We start from the raw sequence: 27146 nt of genomic DNA on the forward strand, positions 1-27146 counted from the left end.
TAGATAACACATTCACACACTGCCTGTAAAATAGAACAATAATATTCCATTATTTACTTGACGGATGTCCCAGTGAATGTTCACGCATGTTCATATAATCCTGCCAATCACAAAAAAGAGTATTAAACAGCTGCTTTCCACACTACAACAGCAATTCTTCTGGCATCTCTCCAATATCCCAAATCCCTGCACCGGCTTTTACTCTCTCCAAAGGCTTTTCAAAAACGGTTTAAACAAATAAGGTCAACCTCAACCAGGTAATCCATTGGATCCTGACAGACATTGAATTTTTCTGCAAATAAACAAACAGCTATTCACACATACACCACTCCTTTAGAGTCACCCGTTTAGTCAATCAATATGCGATGAAACTAATACATTCATGTATTGAGGACTTGGCAGAAAGACTCGGGTGGGAGGTTTTCTTCACTTTACACCCTCTCTAGACTGTGGCTCTCTGAGGTTACAGCACTCTGAGATGTGGTTGGAAATGGACTGTTGCTTTGTGTCTGAACTGTGTCTGAAGTGGTTACAACTGACTCTAGGCACAAGAAACAAGAAACAAATCTAAGAGCCTTTTTCATCCGCAGAGGACACATCTATAGTAATACATAGCCTGGGTACCGTGAAATGCATTATAGGAAGCCCTTGCATCATCTTCAGGACCAGAAAAATTCACACTGGCCTGAGATGTTGCATAGGCCGAATTTACTAATTTGGGTGGGCCTTTAAAATTTTATTAGAAAACAAAAGAACTTTGCTGTAATAATTGACTTCTTTATTCTTTTTAAGTGTGGCAGACTGTGTGACCTGCAGCTGACCTCATCTGTGAGTGTTGATAAGGTGCTGAATCAATTATAGAGTTGTCACATTAGGCAATACACTACCTAACCAAACTGACATAAAGTCCATGTTTCCTGTAACATCTATCCAAATTGTAAGTAAAATGTCTTAACATTTCTGTCAGCGTTGTAAATACTGTAAGTGATATAAGGATTTTGACATACAAAACCACTGCCGAAAGGTAACAATAGTTGCAAGTGGAATTAGATTTGCAATTAAAATAATGTTATTATTAAACTGAACTGGCTTATTTTCTCTCTAGTCAAGTTACATACCAGTTATATAATTCTATAGAAACAATGCACTACTGTTCAAAAGTTTGGGGACAGTATGTTTTTTTTTATTAATACAATGCATTAAATTGCTCAAAAGTGACTGTAAAGACGTTACATTCTATTTCAAATAAAGGCTGTTTTTTATTTCTATTCAGCAAAGAATCCTGAAAAAAGACATGGTTTCTCCAAAAAAATATTAAATAACACAACTGTTTTTAACATTGATAATATTAGGAAATGTTTCTTGAGCAAATCAGCATATTCAAATGATTTCTGAAGGATCCTGCTATTTTGAAGACTGGAGTAATGGATGCTCATAATTCAGCTTTACCAGCACAGAAATAAATGACATTTTATTGTATTTTGATCAAATTAATTTAGTGAGCATAAGAGACGTCTTTCAAATACTTTTGAAATTTACCAAAATTTAAACAATGCACTTTAGGCTTTAGATGTAACGCACATGTGACATTTTACATGCAAAGTATAAATTAACGTTAAGTGGATTATCACAGAAAATGTAATCACATCTATTTAGCTGTTTGACCTTTGACAATATTTCAATTAAAACTTTAAATATGATTAATAGGTATACCAGTATAATTATTTGTGTGATAATAAGGATAGAAATTGATTCTTAATTTCAGTGGTGGCAAATGCTTTACCCATTATGATGCTATACTGTAAATCCCAATAGATAGATAGATAGATAGATAGATAGATAGATAGATAGATAGATAGATAGATAGATAGATAGATAGATTGGCCTGAGATGTTGCATAGGCCGAATTTACTAATTTGGGTGGGCCTTTAAAATTTTATTAGAAAACAAAAGAACTTTGCTGTAATAATTGACTTCTTTATTCTTTTTAAGTGTGGCAGACTGTGTGACCTGCAGCTGACCTCATCTGTGAGTGTTGATAAGGTGCTGAATCAATTATAGAGTTGTCACATTAGGCAATACACTACCTAACCAAACTGACATAAAGTCCATGTTTCCTGTAACATCTATCCAAATTGTAAGTAAAATGTCTTAACATTTCTGTCAGCGTTGTAAATACTGTAAGTGATATAAGGATTTTGACATACAAAACCACTGCCGAAAGGTAACAATAGTTGCAAGTGGAATTAGATTTGCAATTAAAATAATGTTATTATTAAACTGAACTGGCTTATTTTCTCTCTAGTCAAGTTACATACCAGTTATATAATTCTATAGAAACAATGCACTACTGTTCAAAAGTTTGGGGACAGTATGTTTTTTTTTATTAATACAATGCATTAAATTGCTCAAAAGTGACTGTAAAGACGTTACATTCTATTTCAAATAAAGGCTGTTTTTTATTTCTATTCAGCAAAGAATCCTGAAAAAAGACATGGTTTCTCCAAAAAAATATTAAATAACACAACTGTTTTTAACATTGATAATATTAGGAAATGTTTCTTGAGCAAATCAGCATATTCAAATGATTTCTGAAGGATCCTGCTATTTTGAAGACTGGAGTAATGGATGCTCATAATTCAGCTTTACCAGCACAGAAATAAATGACATTTTATTGTATTTTGATCAAATTAATTTAGTGAGCATAAGAGACGTCTTTCAAATACTTTTGAAATTTACCAAAATTTAAACAATGCACTTTAGGCTTTAGATGTAACGCACATGTGACATTTTACATGCAAAGTATAAATTAACGTTAAGTGGATTATCACAGAAAATGTAATCACATCTATTTAGCTGTTTGACCTTTGACAATATTTCAATTAAAACTTTAAATATGATTAATAGGTATACCAGTATAATTATTTGTGTGATAATAAGGATAGAAATTGATTCTTAATTTCAGTGGTGGCAAATGCTTTACCCATTATGATGCTATACTGTAAATCCCAATAGATAGATAGATAGATAGATAGATAGATAGATAGATAGATAGATAGATAGATAGATAGATAGATAGATAGATAGATAGATAGATAGATGTGTTTTATGGCCTCTGTACTGTAACTATGCTTTGTGTGTTAAAATGAGGCGTGAGTTGTGTGAGACATGTCACTGGTTTTGTCAGTGCTGTCAGATCAGTTGTTCCGACAGCTTCATATCTCTGTGCTGTGGTCTCTCAGCTCTGATTTGACCGTGAAGAGCCAGTAACACGACACTGAGAGAGAAGCACACTGAGCTGCCAGTCAGTCTGAGGAAGGAATGACAAGCTGTGGAGCCCTGGACAGGTTCAGGTGAGTTCAAGAGGAAAAGTGCTAGATACTTCCATGATTACTAGCATGGCATTATTGTACCTGTAACTATTGTCACTATTTGTTTGTCTGGTTGGTTTATTTGTACAGTGTGTATTATGAACACCTAAATCATAAATGCTTTGAAAATTTTGTTCAAATGTACACTGAAAAAAAATGGCATAGGATTTACTTTGATTTTACTTTGAATTTTCACTCAGAAATGGCTAGTAAATTTCAGAAATAAAGAAATTGCAAAATATGCATTAAATAAAACATAAAAGACTGAAATGAATAAAAAACAAATGTGCAGAATAGGCTGTGCTTGGTCTGATCTCTTTTAAAATAATATTGCATTAGTGAAGAAATGTCATAAACTTAATAATAAACTGTGGTTTAGAAGCTTGAAACGTTTTATAATATAGATTTAAATAGCAATGTTTGGCCAGTTTATAAAAAACGGAAAAGGTTTAATTATGAGCTCACTGGTTAAGTGAGGTTCAAAAACAGGTCCCTTCATAGATCAAAGATAAATAAGGATTATTACATATAAATATACCTAGGGAGCGTGGAATGTCATCATGTGAAATGTCATAGCCTATATGAGTTAAGCCTACCCCATCATATTCGTCGATTACTGTTTGAAGTCTTATAGTGTATTTTTAGTTATGTATATTGCTGCTGTTGTTGCTGTGGATGTAGTGTACTACAGTAATAAATTCATAAATTATTATTATTTTTAAAAAAGTGCTTATTGCGTTTGTCGAGCTGTTTCTCGTGCACCGCTCAAGGAAGGAAATGTTGTGAGAGAAGCACGACGCAAAGGCATGTACCAGCTATAGCTAAAGCTGTAGTGTTCATTGAAATTAATAGTTTTGATTAGAGCACCGGGGAAACGCGCGCGCGCGTGTGTGTGTGTGTGTGATTTAGAGGGAGGAGATGCTGAACACTCAGACCCACACACACACACACATATTGATCATTAAAAGAGGGCGCGCTGTAACAGATCATCACGCCCACAGCGCGGTCCTGTGCTTTAAATGTCTTGAGGTCGACTTCTCCCACTGAGAGGATGCTTGTTCAGGGATGAGAAAAGCGTTCTCGCAGGTCTCGGTGCCGAACAGAAGTTGTGGCTTTCTTCGGTAAGTTCGTCGATTTTGGCTCTGACAGTAAGATGTTTGGGCTTGTAAAGTAAAGTAATGTTTCTGTTCTTCGAGCACACGGGGTTAAATGTTCACATGACGTTCAGTACTAGCCTACACCTGCCTGACAACATATCCCTGATGCCCCAAATAATTGTTCATTTAGATTCATTCAGTCATTATCTTATATTTTAAAGTGCGTGGAATGTTTATGCATTATTATTATTTGACTTTTGCTGCATTTATTGCATAGCTGCATCTTAAACCAGTCTAAACTGGTTTGCTGGACTACTGTGTTCTTGACTGGCCTGTTGGCTGGTTTAAGAGGGGGTTTGAGTAATTTTTAGCTGGTCAAGCTAGTTTAAACATTTCCTCCCAATTATGAGAAATTCTTCAAAAAGTCTAAAAAGCTTCCGAATCTTCTGCAATATGGTTAAATTGACGCTGATGAAAGTGGTGGGTAATACAAAGTTGTGAAAGTGTTACAGTAGTCTAATATTTGTGGATGTTTTGATAGAAACTATGGTTACCATGGTCATTTTTTGTAAATGCATAATAAAAAAAAATTTTTTTTTAGCACATTTAACCACAAGTTATTTTGATCTTTCTTCATGGTGTTTATAGTGTAATTAGATTTGCAATTAAAATAATGTTATTATTAAACTGAACTGGCTTATTTTCTCTCTAGTCAAGTTACATACCAGTTATATAATTCTATAGAAACAATGCACTACTGTTCAAAAGTTTGGGGACAGTATGTTTTTTTTTATTAATACAATGCATTAAATTGCTCAAAAGTGACTGTAAAGACGTTACATTCTATTTCAAATAAAGGCTGTTTTTTATTTCTATTCAGCAAAGAATCCTGAAAAAAGACATGGTTTCTCCAAAAAAATATTAAATAACACAACTGTTTTTAACATTGATAATATTAGGAAATGTTTCTTGAGCAAATCAGCATATTCAAATGATTTCTGAAGGATCCTGCTATTTTGAAGACTGGAGTAATGGATGCTCATAATTCAGCTTTACCAGCACAGAAATAAATGACATTTTATTGTATTTTGATCAAATTAATTTAGTGAGCATAAGAGACGTCTTTCAAATACTTTTGAAATTTACCAAAATTTAAACAATGCACTTTAGGCTTTAGATGTAACGCACATGTGACATTTTACATGCAAAGTATAAATTAACGTTAAGTGGATTATCACAGAAAATGTAATCACATCTATTTAGCTGTTTGACCTTTGACAATATTTCAATTAAAACTTTAAATATGATTAATAGGTATACCAGTATAATTATTTGTGTGATAATAAGGATAGAAATTGATTCTTAATTTCAGTGGTGGCAAATGCTTTACCCATTATGATGCTATACTGTAAATCCCAATAGATAGATAGATAGATAGATAGATAGATAGATAGATAGATAGATAGATAGATAGATAGATAGATAGATAGATAGATAGATAGATAGATGTGTTTTATGGCCTCTGTACTGTAACTATGCTTTGTGTGTTAAAATGAGGCGTGAGTTGTGTGAGACATGTCACTGGTTTTGTCAGTGCTGTCAGATCAGTTGTTCCGACAGCTTCATATCTCTGTGCTGTGGTCTCTCAGCTCTGATTTGACCGTGAAGAGCCAGTAACACGACACTGAGAGAGAAGCACACTGAGCTGCCAGTCAGTCTGAGGAAGGAATGACAAGCTGTGGAGCCCTGGACAGGTTCAGGTGAGTTCAAGAGGAAAAGTGCTAGATACTTCCATGATTACTAGCATGGCATTATTGTACCTGTAACTATTGTCACTATTTGTTTGTCTGGTTGGTTTATTTGTACAGTGTGTATTATGAACACCTAAATCATAAATGCTTTGAAAATTTTGTTCAAATGTACACTGAAAAAAAATGGCATAGGATTTACTTTGATTTTACTTTGAATTTTCACTCAGAAATGGCTAGTAAATTTCAGAAATAAAGAAATTGCAAAATATGCATTAAATAAAACATAAAAGACTGAAATGAATAAAAAACAAATGTGCAGAATAGGCTGTGCTTGGTCTGATCTCTTTTAAAATAATATTGCATTAGTGAAGAAATGTCATAAACTTAATAATAAACTGTGGTTTAGAAGCTTGAAACGTTTTATAATATAGATTTAAATAGCAATGTTTGGCCAGTTTATAAAAAACGGAAAAGGTTTAATTATGAGCTCACTGGTTAAGTGAGGTTCAAAAACAGGTCCCTTCATAGATCAAAGATAAATAAGGATTATTACATATAAATATACCTAGGGAGCGTGGAATGTCATCATGTGAAATGTCATAGCCTATATGAGTTAAGCCTACCCCATCATATTCGTCGATTACTGTTTGAAGTCTTATAGTGTATTTTTAGTTATGTATATTGCTGCTGTTGTTGCTGTGGATGTAGTGTACTACAGTAATAAATTCATAAATTATTATTATTTTTAAAAAAGTGCTTATTGCGTTTGTCGAGCTGTTTCTCGTGCACCGCTCAAGGAAGGAAATGTTGTGAGAGAAGCACGACGCAAAGGCATGTACCAGCTATAGCTAAAGCTGTAGTGTTCATTGAACTTAATAGTTTTGATTAGAGCACCGGGGAAACGCGCGCGCGCGTGTGTGTGTGTGTGTGATTTAGAGGGAGGAGATGCTGAACACTCAGACCCACACACACACACACATATTGATCATTAAAAGAGGGCGCGCTGTAACAGATCATCACGCCCACAGCGCGGTCCTGTGCTTTAAATGTCTTGAGGTCGACTTCTCCCACTGAGAGGATGCTTGTTCAGGGATGAGAAAAGCGTTCTCGCAGGTCTCGGTGCCGAACAGAAGTTGTGGCTTTCTTCGGTAAGTTCGTCGATTTTGGCTCTGACAGTAAGATGTTTGGGCTTGTAAAGTAAAGTAATGTTTCTGTTCTTCGAGCACACGGGGTTAAATGTTCACATGACGTTCAGTACTAGCCTACACCTGCCTGACAACATATCCCTGATGCCCCAAATAATTGTTCATTTAGATTCATTCAGTCATTATCTTATATTTTAAAGTGCGTGGAATGTTTATGCATTATTATTATTTGACTTTTGCTGCATTTATTGCATAGCTGCATCTTAAACCAGTCTAAACTGGTTTGCTGGACTACTGTGTTCTTGACTGGCCTGTTGGCTGGTTTAAGAGGGGGTTTGAGTAATTTTTAGCTGGTCAAGCTAGTTTAAACATTTCCTCCCAATTATGAGAAATTCTTCAAAAAGTCTAAAAAGCTTCCGAATCTTCTGCAATATGGTTAAATTGACGCTGATGAAAGTGGTGGGTAATACAAAGTTGTGAAAGTGTTACAGTAGTCTAATATTTGTGGATGTTTTGATAGAAACTATGGTTACCATGGTCATTTTTTGTAAATGCATAATAAAAAAAAAAAAAATTTTAGCACATTTAACCACAAGTTATTTTGATCTTTCTTCATGGTGTTTATAGTGTCGCTAATACATTGTTTATACATGCATTTTTCTGATTTATACTGAACAGCTGCTGTACGGTTAATAATACATCCACTTTGTTTATGACTCTTTCTGGAATTTTCCCGAGCCTGTGCTCTATGGAATCTTTGTAAGGAAACTGAGGCCACTCTAATTGGATGAATTTCCACTTGGAAGGAGCACACAGATTAACTGCATGAAGAGACACTTTAAAACGAGATTAAACACTATTACAATCTTTTATAATAAATAATTGATGATTGAAAATAGTTGTCCTGTATATTTTTCTCTCTCGTGTATATCCCTGGGGGAAAAAAACGTAAAGTTGTAGGATATAAAAAAATTTTAATTAAAGATATGACATAGAATGTAGAAACATTATGTCAGATCCTGCACTGTTCTTAAGTAAAATAAGTACATTTGTGACACTGACCATACAACTCTTTTTACAGATGGTCAGAAGCACAAGATGCTCTTTCAATCATTTAAAATCATGCTGGATTATATAATCATCAGGTTTACAAAGATGTGGATTTTATGCAGCTCAAATGCGGCTGTCAAAAGAGAGACAAACCAAATACTGAATTTCAACATTTTATTGAAATTATTATGCCGATAATCAGTGTTGGGTAGTAATAAATAATCTGCATTATGTAATGCATGTCAGATTCCAAAAATAAAGTACTTAAAATGCCCATAATCAAATTACATATTATTCACACAATAAGTTATTAATTATTTATTTATTTTCTCTAATTCTTCCTTTTTCTCTTTTCCTTCACAAAGTACAGTTTCGGAAACCCTGACATAATGTAATGTTTAATGCAGTTCATGTAGTTAATAACAAAGAATATAATATATTTTTTTTATGTCAGTATGGTACAAAATAATCTTATTTAAATCTATGTAATAAATGAGTTTTGTCAAAAGTAATCAAAAAGTAGCCAGAATACATTACCAAAAAGGTGTAATTTAGATTATATACAATTTTCATAATGTAATTTCATTACAGTTTGTAAGTAATCTACCCAGCATTGCAGATATAATTTATATTGGGGAAAAAAATGGATTAAATAAAAATAAACAAATTTTTTACTCATGGTCTTATATATACTCTCTTTTCTGTTCCTTTAAGGAGGTGTGTGTCGTCTTGCTCATGCAATAACAGTATCATGGCAGCCTTCAAGGGCGTGTGGACTCAGGAATTCTGGCGAGCGGTTTCGGGGGAGTTTTTAGCCATGATAATATTCGTACTGCTCAGTTTGGGGTCCACCATCAACTGGGCAGCAACACAGGAGAACCCTCCGCCCACTGACCTCGTCCTTATCTCTCTTTGCTTTGGTTTATCCATCGCAACCCTCGTCCAGTGTTTCGGTCACATCAGCGGTGCCCACATCAATCCGGCCGTCACCACGGCGATGGTAGCTACACGGAAGCTGAGTCTGGCAAAGGGTGTGTTTTATTTGTTGGCACAGTGTCTGGGGGCAGTGGTAGGGGCGGCCATCTTGTACGGAGTGACACCAGCATCAGTCAGAGGAGGAATGGGAGTGACTTCTGTGAGTATTTATATTAATGAGACAATTCACCCAAAAGTGAATATTCTGTCATCATTTACTCACCTTTTTGTCGTAAACTTGTGGGGGGGTTTTTTCTTCTTCTGTGGAACATAGAAGTCAGTTTGGGCCTGTGTTGTTTTGGACCCTTTGACTCTCATTGTATCAGCAAAAAAACACTTGAGCACTTGAGACAAAATATCTTCTTTTTTGTACAGAATGACATGAGGATGAGTAAATGATGACAGAATTTTCATTTTTGTGTGAACTATCCCTTTAAGACATTTGATTAAACTAGTGCAGTAAAAAAAAAAATAATTAATTAATCGCGATTAATCCTACCATTACTATTACAATTTTTCAATATACTTTCATATTGCAATATTTTCACATTCAATCTTCAAATTAATGTAGAAACAACATAAAGACAGTATATTTTTAATATTTGTTTAATGGCATCTTTTTTTATGACTGAAGGCGAGTATCTTCACATAAACCTATTATAATAAATGTCATATTTAGCAACCTGTGCAAGTAGGAAATATACAGAAATTGAATAAAGTTATCAAACACTAAATTCTAAATTAATTATATATGAATCCTTAAAGCTACAAAAGCTATTGATTTGCTCTTTTTTCTTTTGTTCTTTGATTAGCAGACATCACAGCAGCTGGTTATTAGGTTATTTTGGCTGCTTTAAGTGTTGTCGCTGCTGAACATGACACAAATCTGACACACATCATATTTTCTCACAACTCTTTACCTTTTCTGACCCACTTGAGGTTTAAAGTCTCTACTAATGAGCTGACGAGCTCATTAATAGTAAACAAAACAGAAGCAGCAGTTGTGAGTGGGGTGGCCAATCCTAGCTCCGCCCCTGTATTTGCATTGCGTAAAATATTTTTAACGCATTAAACTGAAAAAATTAATTGCATGTGTTAACACGTTCATTTTGACAGCACTAGATTAAACTCTTTACAAAAGCACTCAATAACCTAAATTAAGCATTAGTGAGACTCCTAAAATTTGTAATTGGTAGGGGCCTCCAGGAGAATAATTGAAAAACACTAGTGTAGAGCAAGCAGTCGATGAAGTTCACTCTATACAGATATCTCACTATTGCCTCCTGCAGGTCAATGCTGAAATCTCCACTGGTCATGCAATTGTGATAGAGCTCATAATCACTTTTGAGCTTGTCTTCACTGTCTTTGCCACCTGTGACCCCAAACGCAATGATCTCAAAGGTTCGTCAGCACTGGCTATTGGTCTGTCGGTGTGCATCGGTCATCTGTTTGCTGTGAGTATTTCCTGATTTGCACCATTAGAAAACAGGTGATTAGTTGTGTAAAATTGCATTGCTATACATTTCAGGTGCTTTTCAAGGCATGTTTCTAGTGAGCTAACTGTATGGAGATAATATTTTCAATCCTGCACTGTCAAGCACATTTTTAAGCAGTACTTGAAGATCTTTATCCTATAAAGATTAGCCTCTTGAGGTGTATCTACGTAGTTATCCTTTGGAGAATTTGTAGAGTAGCTACAATCCCAAGTGATGGTGTTATTTCCATGCCAATAGTCCCAGCAGAATCTGCAGATGAGGTGTTTATATGAAAGCTCATTTGTGTTGCTAAGGATGTTGGCATGAGAGCGGGATGCCCTCTACATGCCCTCATGTATTTAGGCCTGGCGCTGGTACAAACACCATTTAAGACCCTTTAGAGCAGATTTATGATTTAAAATGCCAAACCGCTGTTACTCAGCTCAATCATTCTTACCATATTTTCATGCTTGATCTTCTCTCACGTTGTTTCTTTGCATTTCTTCTGGTCTTTGCATCTCTTCTCAAAATCCCAACCCTGGCCGATTGGAAAAATTGACATTTTTGCAAAATTGTATTATGTTGCTTGTTGCAGGTTTTGCGACACTTTCGATATGAAATGTCCAGTGAGTGGTGCTAAAAGCATGTTCAGTTTTATTAGAAACAGATGAGCAACATTTCATTAAGTTGGTTACAATAGCATTTCTAAAATTGAATGCTCTATCACGTTTGAAATTTAGTGTTGAACTCTAGTGTTTACAAAGGCAAATGTGAGATAAAAACACATTTTCTGAAGTAACAATGCCATTTTAACCTATTTCTTATTAAGTTTTATTGAGTGTCGGGCCTTGTACACAAGTCCTGCACTAGGTGAGCTATCGAGCAAGTTTACTATGTCAGAAAAGCCATACATATGGAGCTGGTTATGTGATGCAAACGTCAAAATGCATTAGTTTACAAATCATGCACTATGGTTAGGGATGTAACGATTAACCGCGAGCCGGTTGAAAATCGATTCAAATATGTGACGATTCAAATCGGTTGAGATGCTAAACAAATCGCGATTTGTTTAGGGTTAGGAGTTTATATGAATGTATGTCTGAGGGGAATTTACTGTCTTTAGAAAAGTTTAGATGGTATTTTTTCTTTTCCTCTTGCCTCTGTATAATGCATATTAAAGTTCATAAGTGCAGCGCTGCTTTGTTTACAGCGGAAACCAAGGAAACGCTTTACTTCCAGGAGTTTTGGCACATTTTTCCATTGAGCCTATGTTTCACAATTCATGTAAGTTCATAACATGTGTAATAGGTTTTGTGTGTTTGTTTCAGATCCCATACACTGGAGCCAGTATGAATCCAGCTCGCTCTTTTGGGCCTGCGGTCATCATGGCAAAGTGGCAGGACCACTGGGTAAACTTTCAACAGTATCTTCTGCGTGTAGATAAACAATGCGAAGACTAATTAAGTTCTTGCTAATTCCTGCAGTGATATTTATATGCATAAAGACTGAAGGTCAGCAAGGCCTTTGGAACTGTGGTTCATAAAAGTGAAGCTGATAAGAATTTGATTCAAGGCCAAAACTTATTTAAGAAGAACATTTTGGCTTTGTTTCACTCTTGCAAAGGAGACTGAACTATATTTGGAACAACAAGGCATTTATCTCTGACCGACCACAGACCTTTGGCATAAAGCTTGAAATACTGCCTTAACTAATTTTGAATATCTAGTGTGTCATAATTCTTGAACTGCACTATAATCTCGATCCTGCTGTTGTACTGAATATCAGAAAGGTTGTGATTAGTGATTACCAGTGCCCAGTGCATATACTGCAGATCTCTTGCTTGTGTGTTTAAATGTCATTCTGCTTGCACAGCAGTCAACATTGCATTGCAGTCAGAAACCAGACAGATGTGGCATTCAACACCGGTACATGACACTGGTTGGTGTGCTCCCTACATGCACATATGAGCGTTATGTATCATCATGAGTGGCGCGACTGAGTGTCATCACATTTGATACAGGGTCTCCTCACTGGTGCCGTAACATTAGAAAGGTCAAAACATTTCTTTCATGGAGTGTTTACCGCACTTGCAGAATGCTACACACAGTACCCTTTTCAAAGTGTTGGTGTGAGTTTCATCAATGAAAGATTTTAGAGATTTTCAATGAAAGAAACACATCAAGGGTGAAGCCACATGAAGGCCACAATGGTACTTACACTAATGAGTGGTGCTGGTGATCATTATTGTGTATATATAATAGTTTGAAAATAATGAGATAAACCAAATTTTTGGGCACAGGCTTGCGCAGCGCTGTCCAGGTTTTGTGAAGGGTAAACGTGTCTGTCCTGCACTATGCAGTGGGTGGCCCCCTTCTATTTCTGTCATCATAGCAGTTAGTAATCCAATTTTGGCCTCCAGTTTTCAATATCCTTGCCATGCTGATAACATGCATATATCAGACATATAAGAGGATATAAGAGTAGGACAGATTATTAACTGGGCTGAAAATATAACAAAGGAAAGGAAAGACATACTTTATACTGTAATATTTACAAAAAATGCAGAGATTTAAAATAATTAATTCACAGTGGGGCCCAGAAGTCTGGGTGAAAATCTTTCTGTTTTCTCATTTTTAATTAAATACATTTTTCATTGCAAAATTATAATAATACCATAATAATTTGAGTGAAAATTTTAATTATTTAATTGAAATTGAATTAAAATAAATTCATTTTTAAAATCTTGAATATTGTATATTATATATTTATTTTTGCCTAATAGCATTACTTTGTTTTTCTTTTCTTTTTTTTCTAAATCCTAAAACTTACAATTTAAGTGAAAATTATAATGAATGAATGAATAAATTATTAAATTAAATTAAATTATTCTAAGGAGTCTTAAATATTATATACTAGTGCAAAATCTGAAATATTTGTTATTAACATTTTCAGTTTGAGTAAAAGGTTTAATAATTATTCATTTAATTAATAGAAATAATTAATTAATAATAATTAATGAATTACAGAAATTAAAAGAAATTCATGGAAATAAATCTTAGTTATATATTGGTGCCGATTCGGAATTATTTGTATTAAATTTACATCATGACATTTCTTTGTTTAAATTTTTTCTAAAAAATTTGGTCTCAGTTTTGGTCTCAGTTTTGGACCTCAGTTTTGTTTTTCTTTCTCTCTCTTTTAGGTGTACTGGGTGGGCCCTTTAATAGGGGGCATCCTGGCTGCAGCTGTGTACGAATATCTATTCTGTCCCAATCCTGACCTGAAGCGCTGCTATGCTGACGTCCTCTCCAAGAGCCCCTTCCAAATCGACCCCTATCGGGTGGTGGACACAGATTCGTACCCCAGCGATCAAGCTCAGCTCATGGCCAAGCAGGCAGCGATCAGAGTGCTGGACCTGGAGAGGGCAGAGAAGAAGGAGAGGGAGTTGGCTGGAGAGGTGCTGTCATCTGTATGACTAGTGAGAGGCACTGAGGAGGAACAGCACAACACTTACAACATTAATGAGCTCAAAGAGACGGATCTGATCTAGAGTCACACTGTGCTTTTGTGTACAGAGCCTCTACTGAATGACTCACAACACTTGACTTTAAGAATGAGCTACGAACCACCTAATGGTCTCGCTTAAAATGCTCTTCCTTGTATGCCAGTCACAGGCCATAGACCTCATATCCAATAGAATCCACTTTGAAGATTTTAGTCAGTCACTGAACATTCTTTAGCAGATGCACCTCATCAACTACTGAATCAATAACTAAATGGGATTCTCACATCTAAGCAAATGTAACGCTTTTGTTTGGTCTATGGGTTATTACCTGGCAATCAGGGTTGAGATTAAATCATCACCATAGTAATGCAGATCATTTTCCTTCTCAGTGCACTCTGTATGTATTAACCCTTTCTGTCCTCATGTTTTCCCTTTTAAATCTAATGTTGTTTAGAGTATTTTTATTTAGTTTTTTATTCTTTAAGATTATTATGTTATGTCTTTGAATGTTACTGTCAGATATATGTACAAGTGCAACCCCTGAATGAGTTTTATTTTCTATTTGAGCCAACAATGCATGATTTATCCGCTTATAATTTTACTTGCCCTTTTTCCCCTTTTAAATCCAATGTTGTATTGAGTTGTATTTTTCTATTTCATATTTTATAATGTTATGTCTTTGTATGTTTCTATCAAACATCTGTACAATTGCAACCCTGGATGATTATTTATTTGATAGATATATATATATATATATATATATATATATATATATATATTTATCCCAAAATGCATGATTTGTCCACCTATGATTTACATCATATCACATCAATCGCACATATTGTGTCCTTCCACCTTATTCTCATATTGTTGAGAAAACATGTAATCAATGAAAAAATGTTACTAGTGAAATGTTTGAGATTCATTTTTCTTTTAAGTGTTCAGAAGTATTTATTTTGTTTGATACATGTCACAATCAAGCATAATCAGTCTCAGTTCTTTCATATTAATAGCCAACTTGTTATAAAAGTATGTTATTTTAGGCTTTTTATTTAACTAATGTGTTTGATCCAGAAAATTATAATATATTATATTATATTAAAAATAGCTGGAATTTCTTATGCCCATTTCACCTTCAAGAGCTAAAATATAAAGAAAGAGCTTCTATAATTCTTGCTTGCATTTATATCTCTTTACCAGCAGAGGACAGCACATCCTTAGTCTATGGTCGTTACCCAGAAACTCCAACAATACTGAAGCACATTTGTTTATCTGTTCGTGAAAAACGCCAGATTTCTGCTGATATTGTTTCAGGGAGTGTCTTCTCTCTGGTAAGTTATCAAACCAAGACTTGTAGAATGCAGTAGACATTCTGCTGGCCTTTTTCACTTTTATAACTTCACTTTTCACTTCCTGGAGCACGAGTTTGTACGTGTATGTGGTCATGCAAATTCTGGAATTTTTGTTTGAATAATTTTGATATTTTTTGATGTTAAGTTTGATGTTCCAATTGTTAATGGAAATTTCTGTTAAATATAATTATTAAAATGTGTTCCCAATAGTTCTTTCTATTTGCAGTCTTTTGTTATTTATTTTTTAACTTTAAAACAATTTTTTTTCATCTCAAACGACTGGGAAAATCATGGATAAATCCTCTAAATTCATTGGTTAAAATGTGCAGGAATCCTGTTTTATATGTGTATAAATCAGAATGGGAGGGAGTGAGGAAGAGTGTGCACTGTTTATATTTTTATTTATAATTAAGAACGAATGTGGTTAATCCTAAGGCTTTTGACTGTAGCAGAGGCAGCCCCCCACTCTCCAATCCCTCCCTCGGCTATTTATGGAAATTTAAATCTTAATTGCTCCATTTAAATTAATTGGAGAAAGAAAAAACCTCAGCAGTTAGTCTGTTAAAATATTTATTTTCCCATGTGACTACAAAGGAGATTCTCCATCATAATGCATATAGAAACAGAAAGCTGCCCAGACTACTGACTACCAGCATCAAAGCCTTTTTGAATGAGTGTGCATTAATCCAACTTCACAGACTCACAAGTCATTACTGACATTAAACACCAAAACAAGTGATGAAAATTGCAAAAGCACAGTCAGTCATTTAGGCCGATGCACGCATGAGAAACACACACAAAGCACATATGTGCACATACACACAGGCACAAAAGTTTGATGCAGTGACAGTTGAAGCCAGGGCCAGAGGGTAAACACAATCAACAATCTGACAATGAATATTCATGCAAGCTCACACTCTGGTTTTGTGTAATATTAAACAGCCCAATGAATATTCCTGGAGACAAATTACAGTGATGGGATGTGTGTGGAAGGTTGTGTCTACATCTTCAAGAATGCCACTCTGATCTTCCTGATTGTAACATAGACTATTTAACACTCAAACCATGGTCAGTGTGAGGAGTTCATTTAAATAAAGAGGCCTTCTCCTGCACAAATTATTGACCTTTCTGGAAAGTCTCTTTGAGTGACTGAAAGCATGAATAAATGAAATCGGGTATACAATAACATTATGAGGGCTTGTCTCAAGTCCTGAGAATGTTATTTCATACCTGATTTTGTTATTTATTTATATTTAGCTTACTGTCTTTGGACAGGTCACCTCAACTGAGCTTTTATATTCTATGTGTCATGTAACAAAATATGTATTTATTTATTTTACCTTGTGGGCTGACAAAAAGTCACATGGCACAGTAGGGCTGTCAAATTGATTAATCGTGATTAATCGCATCCAAAATAAAAGCTTGTGTTGACATATATATTTGTGTGTACTGTATATGTATATGTAAATACACAAACATACCTGTATTTAAGAAATGTATGTGATATATTATACATATAAATATATACAGTACACACATCATGTAAACAATTTTATTTTGTAAGCGATTAATCGCGATTGATTGACTGATTTGATAGCCCTAGATGGCTGCAAATAATAAACTGTATTGTTTATTCATAAAATCGTATTAAAAAATAACAATTAGGAGTTCTGCCAAGTAATATAGTTCATTAACCTATTTGTTGTATATATAGAGAGAGATTTTACGTTGAAAACAGGTGAAAACGAGGCTGTGAGTTTTCGGTTTGGCTTAAGAGGGTTTTTGTTTTTTAATGTGATTTTTAAAACAAATTAACAAAAAAAACACTACTGCACCATGGCTTATCATATGTCTACAAGATTGGTCATTATTGAGCGCTTTAATGTAATGTCTGTTTCATTCATACTGACAGTCGGAGGGCTCCCTCGCACAGAAACTCCACATACATCACAGAAGTAATAGAACCAATGATGCTCCAGGAAATCCCTAATACAGCTATCTTTGTGACTGAATAAAAAGAAGATAGAAAGGTTTTGAACAGTGTTGGCACTGGCAGATTTGGGTGGTTTTGAATTTGATTGGCTGGGTAAAAATTGGTTTGGGCGGGTGGACAAAATTTAGGCTGGTTTGGGGTAAGTTTGGCGGTTTTCAAACATCTAAATTGTATAAGCAAATTGGTAAAAAAACAAATAATAATAATAAAATAAAAATTGTGCATGTACTGTACACGCCCACTGCAGGTAGCGGCTGGTGCTGCCGCACATTTAGCCAATCACTGGATCAGCAGACAGACGTGAGGATTCATGAGTGACGGGTTTTTAGCATGATAAAAGATCAGATTTTGAATGTATATTCAGCAATGCCAGAGTGGCCTACATAGAAGTTACATGGTAAAGAGTGGGAGAGTGACTCGACTCTCACAACATGAATTACACTAAGGGAGATGACACAAACGCTCTAAAATCATTCATTTAATCAAGATCGAAGCTGAATGGGACTATACGATCCATCTTTTAAACTGTCCAGATTGATATATCCTTGAAAGCTCCTGGACTTGATTAGTTTGATTGTGCAAAGTTCTGCATTATGTTCTACGTATAGGCCTACTTCGTGAAAGGCTTCCTCTAGTTCTGTCTGAAGATAACTGCGACACGTGGTATGCGCATCTTTGTTGTTGTTCATTTTTAATTGTCGGCTTATCGTACAGTAGGCCTATATGTATCAATGAATGACAATTTTGTCTGTTGTGTGAATGAACGAGTGTGAAATACATAATTCTGCTTATTCCGATCACTTACAATGGGCCCTTTTGCATTCAAATTGGCTTATTCTGACTGTTGACATTGACATTTTTGTTTGTTTGTTTTTTTGTTTTTGTGGTTATAGGTAAATTTCTTGATTGCCCTTTTGACGTACATATGGTGATATTTGGTCATTCTCTTTAATGTATGTGCCCTGATTTGATCCGTTTTCTTGGGAAATGTTTCTATTTTTATATTATTTTGTCATTATTATTTTGTTTTAAGGAGTTAAAAATTGTCCTTATCAACCTTGATTGACATGGAAGTGATATTCTATCACATTATTTTGACAGTTAAAGTTTTGGGCGGTTTTTGGTTTTGATGAGCTTTTGGGCTAGAAATCGTCCATCCAATCTGGCAGCACTGGTTTTGTATGATGAAACATGGAGACAATAAACACGGGACTGCGATAATATATGAGTTATCTGCCGTGGTGTAGTTGTGCCTTGAGAAGTGGTTATAGGCTACTTACTTAATGTAAGATTACACAGGTATCTTCTATAGGCTACACAGACCGTTAGAAATAGGCCTACTGATGTTTATTGTAAAGTTCAACAAAGTTGAAGTAACAAAGTTTTCTTGTCAAAATTGGCTGAGCATATAACTCCCAGAAACATGTGTAATATCTCCTGTTTCACCGATATTTGTCAAGCAGTGACATTTAATGTGTTTTATTCTAAAGCGGTTCAAATGTAATCTGTTGCAGGTGTGCTTTTATATTTAAAATGGCTTGGAACGCGGCTCAGCCAATCAGAATTTAAAGCCGTTTTATAATTAATGTTTTAAAATTACGAAAAACAATGGCATTTTCACTCTCACCTTATCATGTCAACCTCGTGGATGTATATTCCTGCAAACACACACACATATTCACGCATACACTCATTGTCTGCGTCTCTCGCAGGCACGCGTGCGCATACATGCATCACACCATGCGGAAACTCCGAGAAATAGCCCTTACTTGGGGAATTTTGAATTTTAAATGGCAAATCAAGCATTTAACACTTTCACCCTTCTAATAATTTATACAATAAACAGGAGCCTAAGTCACTTCCTTAATAATTTAGACATAAGCTAATGTTGATTTATTCAGCAGGGCTAGTGCCAGCAGGAGACCCGGAGGAGCTGAAATGTGTATTAAAGTAGGACAGAGGCAGCCGGCGCCATAATAACATTTGGATAATTTTATTATGGCTCACGGCTCAGTTCATTTCCCCTTCTGCTCGCTGCATGAAATTGTTTGATTCTCACAGTGCCCGGAGTGAACTGAGAAGGTGCCACACACGCACATAAACATATGCAAACACACTTTTTCGCGCAGTTCGCAGCACACCTACTCCCTCATACCTTCTCACTCTTTGCCATGCGATCCTGACACACACGTTCAAACCTCTCTCTCAAACACACACACACAGATGGTTCTCGTGACTCTGCCTGACACACAGAGAACAGGCAGATAAATGATGTGTCTCATCACCGGAGATGCGGAAGAGTGGCAACACTTTCAATGAGAATGGACTGAGATGAATACCCTCTATCATCCCTTCTCCTGTCAGAGATATAGACAGCAAGAAATGGAGAGTAAGGACGAATAAGAAAAGAGAATGAAAGCTTCCTGCATCTGTTTAAATAAAGATAAGATGCTGATGGTAGCCTGTCTCCATAGAGAAAGACTAAAACAGTGGAGTCAGCCATAATGCTCTCAGGGCTGTGTGTGTGTGTGTGTAAATGTCCCGTTGTCATTCTTTCCCATAATAGCATGTAATATGTAGCTAATATGTCACATCAACCGTCATTTTATCAAGGTTGTGAATGTGTGTGAGTGCATACTGAATTAATAAGCCATTTTATCCAAAGTGACATTTCCAATAGAATAAATATAGCTATGCATCAAGTCACAGCAAAACTGGTGAGAAATAAACACTTTGGATAACAGTTAATATTTTGCATAAAAATGACATGCGGTTTCCACACCTTTTGAACAATGAATCTCTATGATAGTCCCATGACCTTCCCAGTTAAAGGCATAGAAACTGCACTCAGAATGGGCCGTTTCTAGCTAATAGTTTAGGGCTTGGCAAAACTAGAAGAAAAAAAACATATTAATACATATCAAATAAAATACATTTAAGAGTAAAAAGTTCATTTCCATTACGTTTCACAATCACCGTTTTAAAATGCCCTCATATTTACAGGTTTGACATAGCTATAGCTATAGATACATGCCATAGGTTTCTATCTGCGTAATGGCCCTCTCCCCCCCGTGCGCGCACACACCATCCATTTGCAGGAAGCGCCTGCGGCAGCGTTCCATCAAAACTAATCATAACCATTCAAATCTGCGTCCCCGCTGCAAGCTGTAGGAAGAAGGACGACTGTTTTACGCAGAAAAATCACCAGATCCATTTTTACATCCTAGAATAAAAGAAATACACAATTTTTGTGTATTACAAATAGCTCATTCTTGTGATCGGTTAATTCACTAGCTGTCCTGAAGTGAGCAGAGATCTGCAGGGGCGTTTGTGTGAGAACGCTCTCGCTCTCTCTCTCTTTTTCTCTATCCGGGTCTGGCCCAGAGGGGTTGAGAACCCCCTGGAGCGACTCTCTGTGAATTCAGCTTCAGCTGGGCTCCATTCCTCAGCGCTTGAGCGAGGGGCGCGGACAGGAGCCCAAACACGGAGAGGTGACAAGTCGCTGGACGTCCCATGTTCCAGGTGAGGAGCGCCAGATTGGGCTTTGTGGGGTTTTTTCTACAGAGAGAGGCAGTGGGTCTTCAGAGCGCAGCTGCATGTACGCATGTGCCAGAGGATGAGCGCGTTTGGGACAAAAATATTTATCTTCTTCTCCCAGTTTACATCCTGTCGCTTCACTATATGTGTAATGGCAGCGCAAAACGACACTTGAAGCACTTTGTACGTTGTCACATGTAAAACTGTTCTGTTGCGTAGCCTCGAATCGTTGATTGATATCGTAATGGCGTCCTCGATTAGGTTTCGCGATGCGCTACGATAAGTCGCACGCTCTTTGAACGCGAGGCGAATGTGGAGAGCGATTGTGAAAATCTGTTCAACACAGCGGCTGCTTTTGTATTCATACTATAAGGTTTTGGGTTGCCAAATGGCAAACTTGATCGCAACTAGAGTGCGTTTTCAGACATTTGTAACACTTTTTGAGTGATGCTGAGGATGTTTTTCTCGTTTATTTGTGTTTAGCGGCGGTTGTTATTTTTAACAGCGTTGTTTAAAGTCGAGCATTCCTTTATTCTCGTCGCAGGCTATATATAATACGCTACAGCTGCTGCACGCTCAGAGCGCGCGAGAGAGGAACACGACGCACGTGCGCGTGCTACAATGGAATCGCATTTTAAGTGCACTGAATGTCGCGTGATTCACTTTAAATGTTTTCTCTGACCAGTGTATTGTGTCCTGTAAATTGTATTCTGTTGGCTCACAGCTGAGGCGCCACATGCTATCAGCTCGTGGAATTGCCAGTTGTTGTCCAAGTGGAAGTGTGTGGTACTGTCACCTGGCATGAGTCTTTAGATATACGGTCTAATTAGGTTACCTGGCCAAGAGAGGTATCAAAAAGGGCATATAGTGTGCACTAAAGTGGGCTTTGCTTCTGTATTCTGTGCTGTATGCTTACCAAATCTGTGTTGTACTGAAAATTGTCAAGTGTCATATCTATCTATCTATCTTTCTATCTATCTATCTATCTATCTATCTATCTATCTATCTATCTATCTATCTATCTATCTATCTATCTGTCTATCTCTATCTATCTATCTATCTATCTATCTATCTATCTATCTATCTATCTGTCTATCTGGGCTTATTTGATCTTATTATATATTATTTTATTCTATTTTATCTTATTTTCCTCTAAACGGTGCATATTAATACCTTAAAGGTACATAGAAGTACATAAGTGATAAATATTAGTAACTTTTGAAAGGGTACCATCCCAGTTACAGCTTTTGTACCTTTCTTTCTGAGATAGATAGATAGATAGATAGATAGATAGATAGATAGATAGATAGATAGATAGATAGATAGATAGATAGATAGATAGATAGATAGATATCTGTTTATCATATTTATGTCTATCTGTTTGCTTAAATGTGGTTTTCATAAAAAACATGAAAACATGAAAATCTTGATAAGCTCTTTTTTCACAAAAAATACCTTCAGAAAAAGACGAAAGTACAGTAACAGGAAGTCACAGTGGTGGAAAAAAGTACAGTTTTGATACAGTTGTCTGAATTCTGTCTGTCCGAATTTTCATACTTTAATACTATCTACTAAATGTATTTATTTATTTTACATTTTTAATTGGATAACGTTTTTCAGATCTCAGGGCTCTTCAGTTCATGTTGCCTCAAGCAAGGTGTCCTTTGGTTGCACATTTCAGAATCCCAGTGGATCCAGTATGTCATCCTGTTCACCTACTGTGTCGTGAAACATTTTTGACATCCGAATTTGACATTGTGTTCAGAAAATGTCATGCTAGTGAATACTGTCATGATGGAAATGTGCATAGACAGGTTTGAGGTCTGTAGTTGGCCTATAGAAATACAGGTTCCTGTTCTTCTGAGAAAACTTTGCACAGACAGAATCGGCATGTGAGAACGACACAGTCGGCACCAGCCTCATCTGTTGAATCTGGAACGAGTCTTGTATAACTGTAGGGGATCATAAAGTACAAATGTAATTGGTCTCATAGAGAACACAAGCATTCCTGTACAGAACACCATCACCCACTAAAACGCACACAATGGATCGCATGCAGCGAGCTGAATTGCTGCCCACGGACAGGGCAGAGTTGCTGAATTTTCTGACTCACTCTTGTAGAATATTCATGTTAATGTGGGCTTGGAATCACCTCAAACACAGGTTACTAATCCTCACGCTGTCTTCAGCGCTTCTCGACACATCCATATTTTGCATATGCGCCCATGAATATGGATAAGATTAAGCGCAGAATGTCATGAAAGTCTTTCCATCTTCCTGTCCCTTGTGCCACAAACATGTGAAATGAACTGTAGCCTGATGGTCAGACTTAAATGGGAACCATCCATCACCAGTGCGCGTGCTACAATGGAATCGCATTTTAAGTGCACTGAATGTCGCGTGATTCACTTTAAATGTTTTCTCTGACCAGTGTATTGTGTCCTGTAAATTGTATTCTGTTGGCTCACAGCTGAGGCGCCACATGCTATCAGCTCGTGGAATTGCCAGTTGTTGTCCAAGTGGAAGTGTGTGGTACTGTCACCTGGCATGAGTCTTTAGATATACGGTCTAATTAGGTTACCTGGCCAAGAGAGGTATCAAAAAGGGCATATAGTGTGCACTAAAGTGGGCTTTGCTTCTGTATTCTGTGCTGTATGCTTACCAAATCTGTGTTGTACTGAAAATTGTCAAGTGTCATATCTATCTATCTATCTATCTATCTATCTATCTATCTATCTATCTATCTATCTATCTATCTATCTATCTATCTATCTGTCTATCTGGGCTTATTTGATCTTATTATATATTATTTTATTCTATTTTATCTTATTTTCCTCTAAACGGTGCATATTAATACCTTAAAGGTACATAGAAGTACATAAGTGATAAATATTAGTAACTTTTGAAAGGGTACCATCCCAGTTACAGCTTTTGTACCTTTCTTTCTGAGATAGATAGATAGATAGATAGATAGATAGATAGATAGATAGATAGATAGATAGATAGATAGATAGATAGATAGATAGATAGATAGATAGATAGATAGATATCTGTTTATCATATTTATGTCTATCTGTTTGCTTAAATGTGGTTTTCATAAAAAACATGATTCCCCAAAAATCTTGATAAGCTCTTTTTTCACAAAAAATACCTTCAGAAAAAGACGAAAGTACAGTAACAGGAAGTCACAGTGGTGGAAAAAAGTACAGTTTTGATACAGTTGTCTGAATTCTGTCTGTCCGAATTTTCATACTTTAATACTATCTACTAAATGTATTTATTTATTTTACATTTTTAATTGGATAACGTTTTTCAGATCTCAGGGCTCTTCAGTTCATGTTGCCTCAAGCAAGGTGTCCTTTGGTTGCACATTTCAGAATCCCAGTGGATCCAGTATGTCATCCTGTTCACCTACTGTGTCGTGAAACATTTTTGACATCCGAATTTGACATTGTGTTCAGAAAATGTCATGCTAGTGAATACTGTCATGATGGAAATGTGCATAGACAGGTTTGAGCTCTGTAGTTGGCCTATAGAAATACAGGTTCCTGTTCTTCTGAGAAAACTTTGCACAGACAGAATCGGCATGTGAGAACGACACAGTCGGCACCAGCCTCATCTGTTGAATCTGGAACGAGTCTTGTATAACTGTAGGGGATCATAAAGTACAAATGTAATTGGTCTCATAGAGAACACAAGCATTCCTGTACAGAACACCATCACCCACTAAAACGCACACAATGGATCGCATGCAGCGAGCTGAATTGCTGCCCACGGACAGGGCAGAGTTGCTGAATTTTCTGACTCACTCTTGTAGAATATTCATGTTAATGTGGGCTTGGAATCACCTCAAACACAGGTTACTAATCCTCATGCTGTCTTCAGCGCTTCTCGACACATCCATACTTTGCATATGCGCCCATGAATATGGATAAGATTAAGCGCAGAATGTCATGAAAGTCTTTCCATCTTCCTGTCCCTTGTGCCACAAACATGTGAAATGAACTGTAGCCTGATGGTCAGACTTAAATGGGAACCATCCATCACCAGGGTTATTTTTGTTAACTAAAACCATTAAAAAAAAAAAACGTTACTTGAGATAAAATGTTAACTGGAAGGAAAACAAAAAAAATATGTGTGTGTGTGTGTGTGTGTGTGTGTTATAATATATATATATATATATATATTTATTTATTTATTTATTATAAATAATACATGTATATTTATATACATTAATAATATTTATAATACATAAAATAATACATTATAAACAACAGTTTATATTTTTTTAACCTTTAAGACTTAAACACGAACCATCCAGCACCACGGTTATTATCATTAACTAAAACCATTTAAAAATTGTTACTTGAAATAATAATAATAATAATAATAATTGAAGTCTGTAGTTGGCCTATAGAAATACAGGTTCCTGTTCTTCTGAGAAAACTTTGCACAGACAGAATCGGCATGTGAGAACGACACAGTCGGCACCAGCCTCATCTGTTAAATCTGGAACGAGTCTTGTATAACTGTAGGGGATCATAAAGTACAAATGTAATTGGTCTCATAGAGAACACGCTTAAATATTTAATAAAGTTTTTACTATATAAATATTTTTTTCAACATTAAAATTTGAAAAACTATATTGACATATTTAAAAAAAACAAATGACAAAAATACCCAACAAAATTACTAAAACTTTAACTAAATATATATATAAAAGAAATTAAAAAAATATTACTAGCAAAACAATGATGTTAAAATAACACTGTCCAGCACAATGACTGTTGAATATATCAGTGCGTTATTGAAGCATTGGCAAAAGAGGACCGACACATACTACAGGTGCTCAATATGATTTACATCTCTCCCATACTGGATGGCACACAACGTTGGCATGCTCCAAGATGGTTTCTATCTCTCTCCGAGCCGAACATACCCAGACACATACTCGCACATTCAGTAGTTACTCTTTTTTGGCTGCCTCGGGCTCTGGCAGTAGGTTCAGCTATATCGCACCTTGGTGTTCCTCTCTCTCGCTGCTTTCATTCTCTCCCAAGCCTCGGAGGTAGAGTCGATTTGTGATGCTGCGCTCACACTGTTTTTTAAAAAGTGCTTCCTCTGAACTTCTCTATCTCTTCAGATTAGTCAGGGAACAAATTACCTGCCTGCACATAAAAAGGCCCTCTCCAATCCTCCGCATATATTGACATATTTAAAAAAACAAATGACAAAAATACCCAACAAAATTACTAAAACTTTAACTAAAATAAAAAAATTTAAATTATATATATATAAAAGAAATTAAAAAATATTACTAGCAAAACAATGATGTTAAAATAACACTGTCCAGCACAATGACTGTTGAATATATCAGTGCGTTATTGAAGCATTGGCAAAAGAGGACCGACACATACTACAGGTGCTCAATATGATTTACATCTCTCCCATACTGGATGGCACACAACGTTGGCATGCTCCAAGATGGTTTCTATCTCTCTCCGAGCCGAACATACCCAGACACATACTCGCACATTCAGTAGTTACTCTTGAATAGTCATGTTAATGTGGGCTTGGAATCACCTCAAACACAGGTTACTAATCCTCATGCTGTCTTCAGCACTTCTCGACACATCCATACTTTGCATATGCGCCCATGAATATGGATAAGATTAAGCGCAGAATGTCATGAAAGTCTTTCCATCTTCCTGTCCCTTGTGCCACAAACATGTGAAATGAACTGTAGCCTGATGGTCAGACTTAAATGGGAACCATCCATCACCAGTGTTATTTTTGTTAACTAAAACCATAAAAAAAAACGTTACTTGAGATCAAATGTTAACTGGAAGGAAAACAAAAAAAATATATGTGTGTGTGTGTTATAATATATATATA

General features: G+C 35.9%; 1 protein-coding gene across 4 annotated transcripts; it reads left to right on the forward strand.

Moving 5' to 3' along the window:
• Window positions 1-3218: 3218 nt before the first annotated feature.
• LOC107572142 (aquaporin-4-like) lies at window positions 3219-14954 on the forward strand. Of its 4 annotated transcripts, none has more exons than XM_016258557.1 (5): window positions 3219-3353; window positions 9129-9549; window positions 10679-10843; window positions 12193-12273; window positions 14067-14954. In XM_016258557.1, the coding sequence occupies exons 1-5, from the start codon at window positions 3322-3324 to the stop codon at window positions 14337-14339; spliced, it is 972 nt and encodes a 323-aa protein (XP_016114043.1). In that variant the 5' UTR covers window positions 3219-3321; the 3' UTR covers window positions 14340-14954. The 4 variants fall into 4 exon arrangements, with proteins under 4 accessions (XP_016114043.1, XP_016114041.1, XP_016114042.1 ...); XM_016258555.1 differs by lacking the exon at window positions 3219-3353 and adding an exon at window positions 4354-4492; XM_016258556.1 differs by lacking the exon at window positions 3219-3353 and adding an exon at window positions 6094-6228.
• The last annotated feature ends 12192 nt before the right edge of the window (window positions 14955-27146 follow it).

Source organism: Sinocyclocheilus grahami, unplaced genomic scaffold, assembly GCF_001515645.1.
Source record: "Sinocyclocheilus grahami isolate Dianchi unplaced genomic scaffold, SAMN03320097.WGS_v1.1 scaffold1705.1, whole genome shotgun sequence".
Lineage (NCBI taxonomy): Eukaryota > Metazoa > Chordata > Actinopteri > Cypriniformes > Cyprinidae > Sinocyclocheilus > Sinocyclocheilus grahami.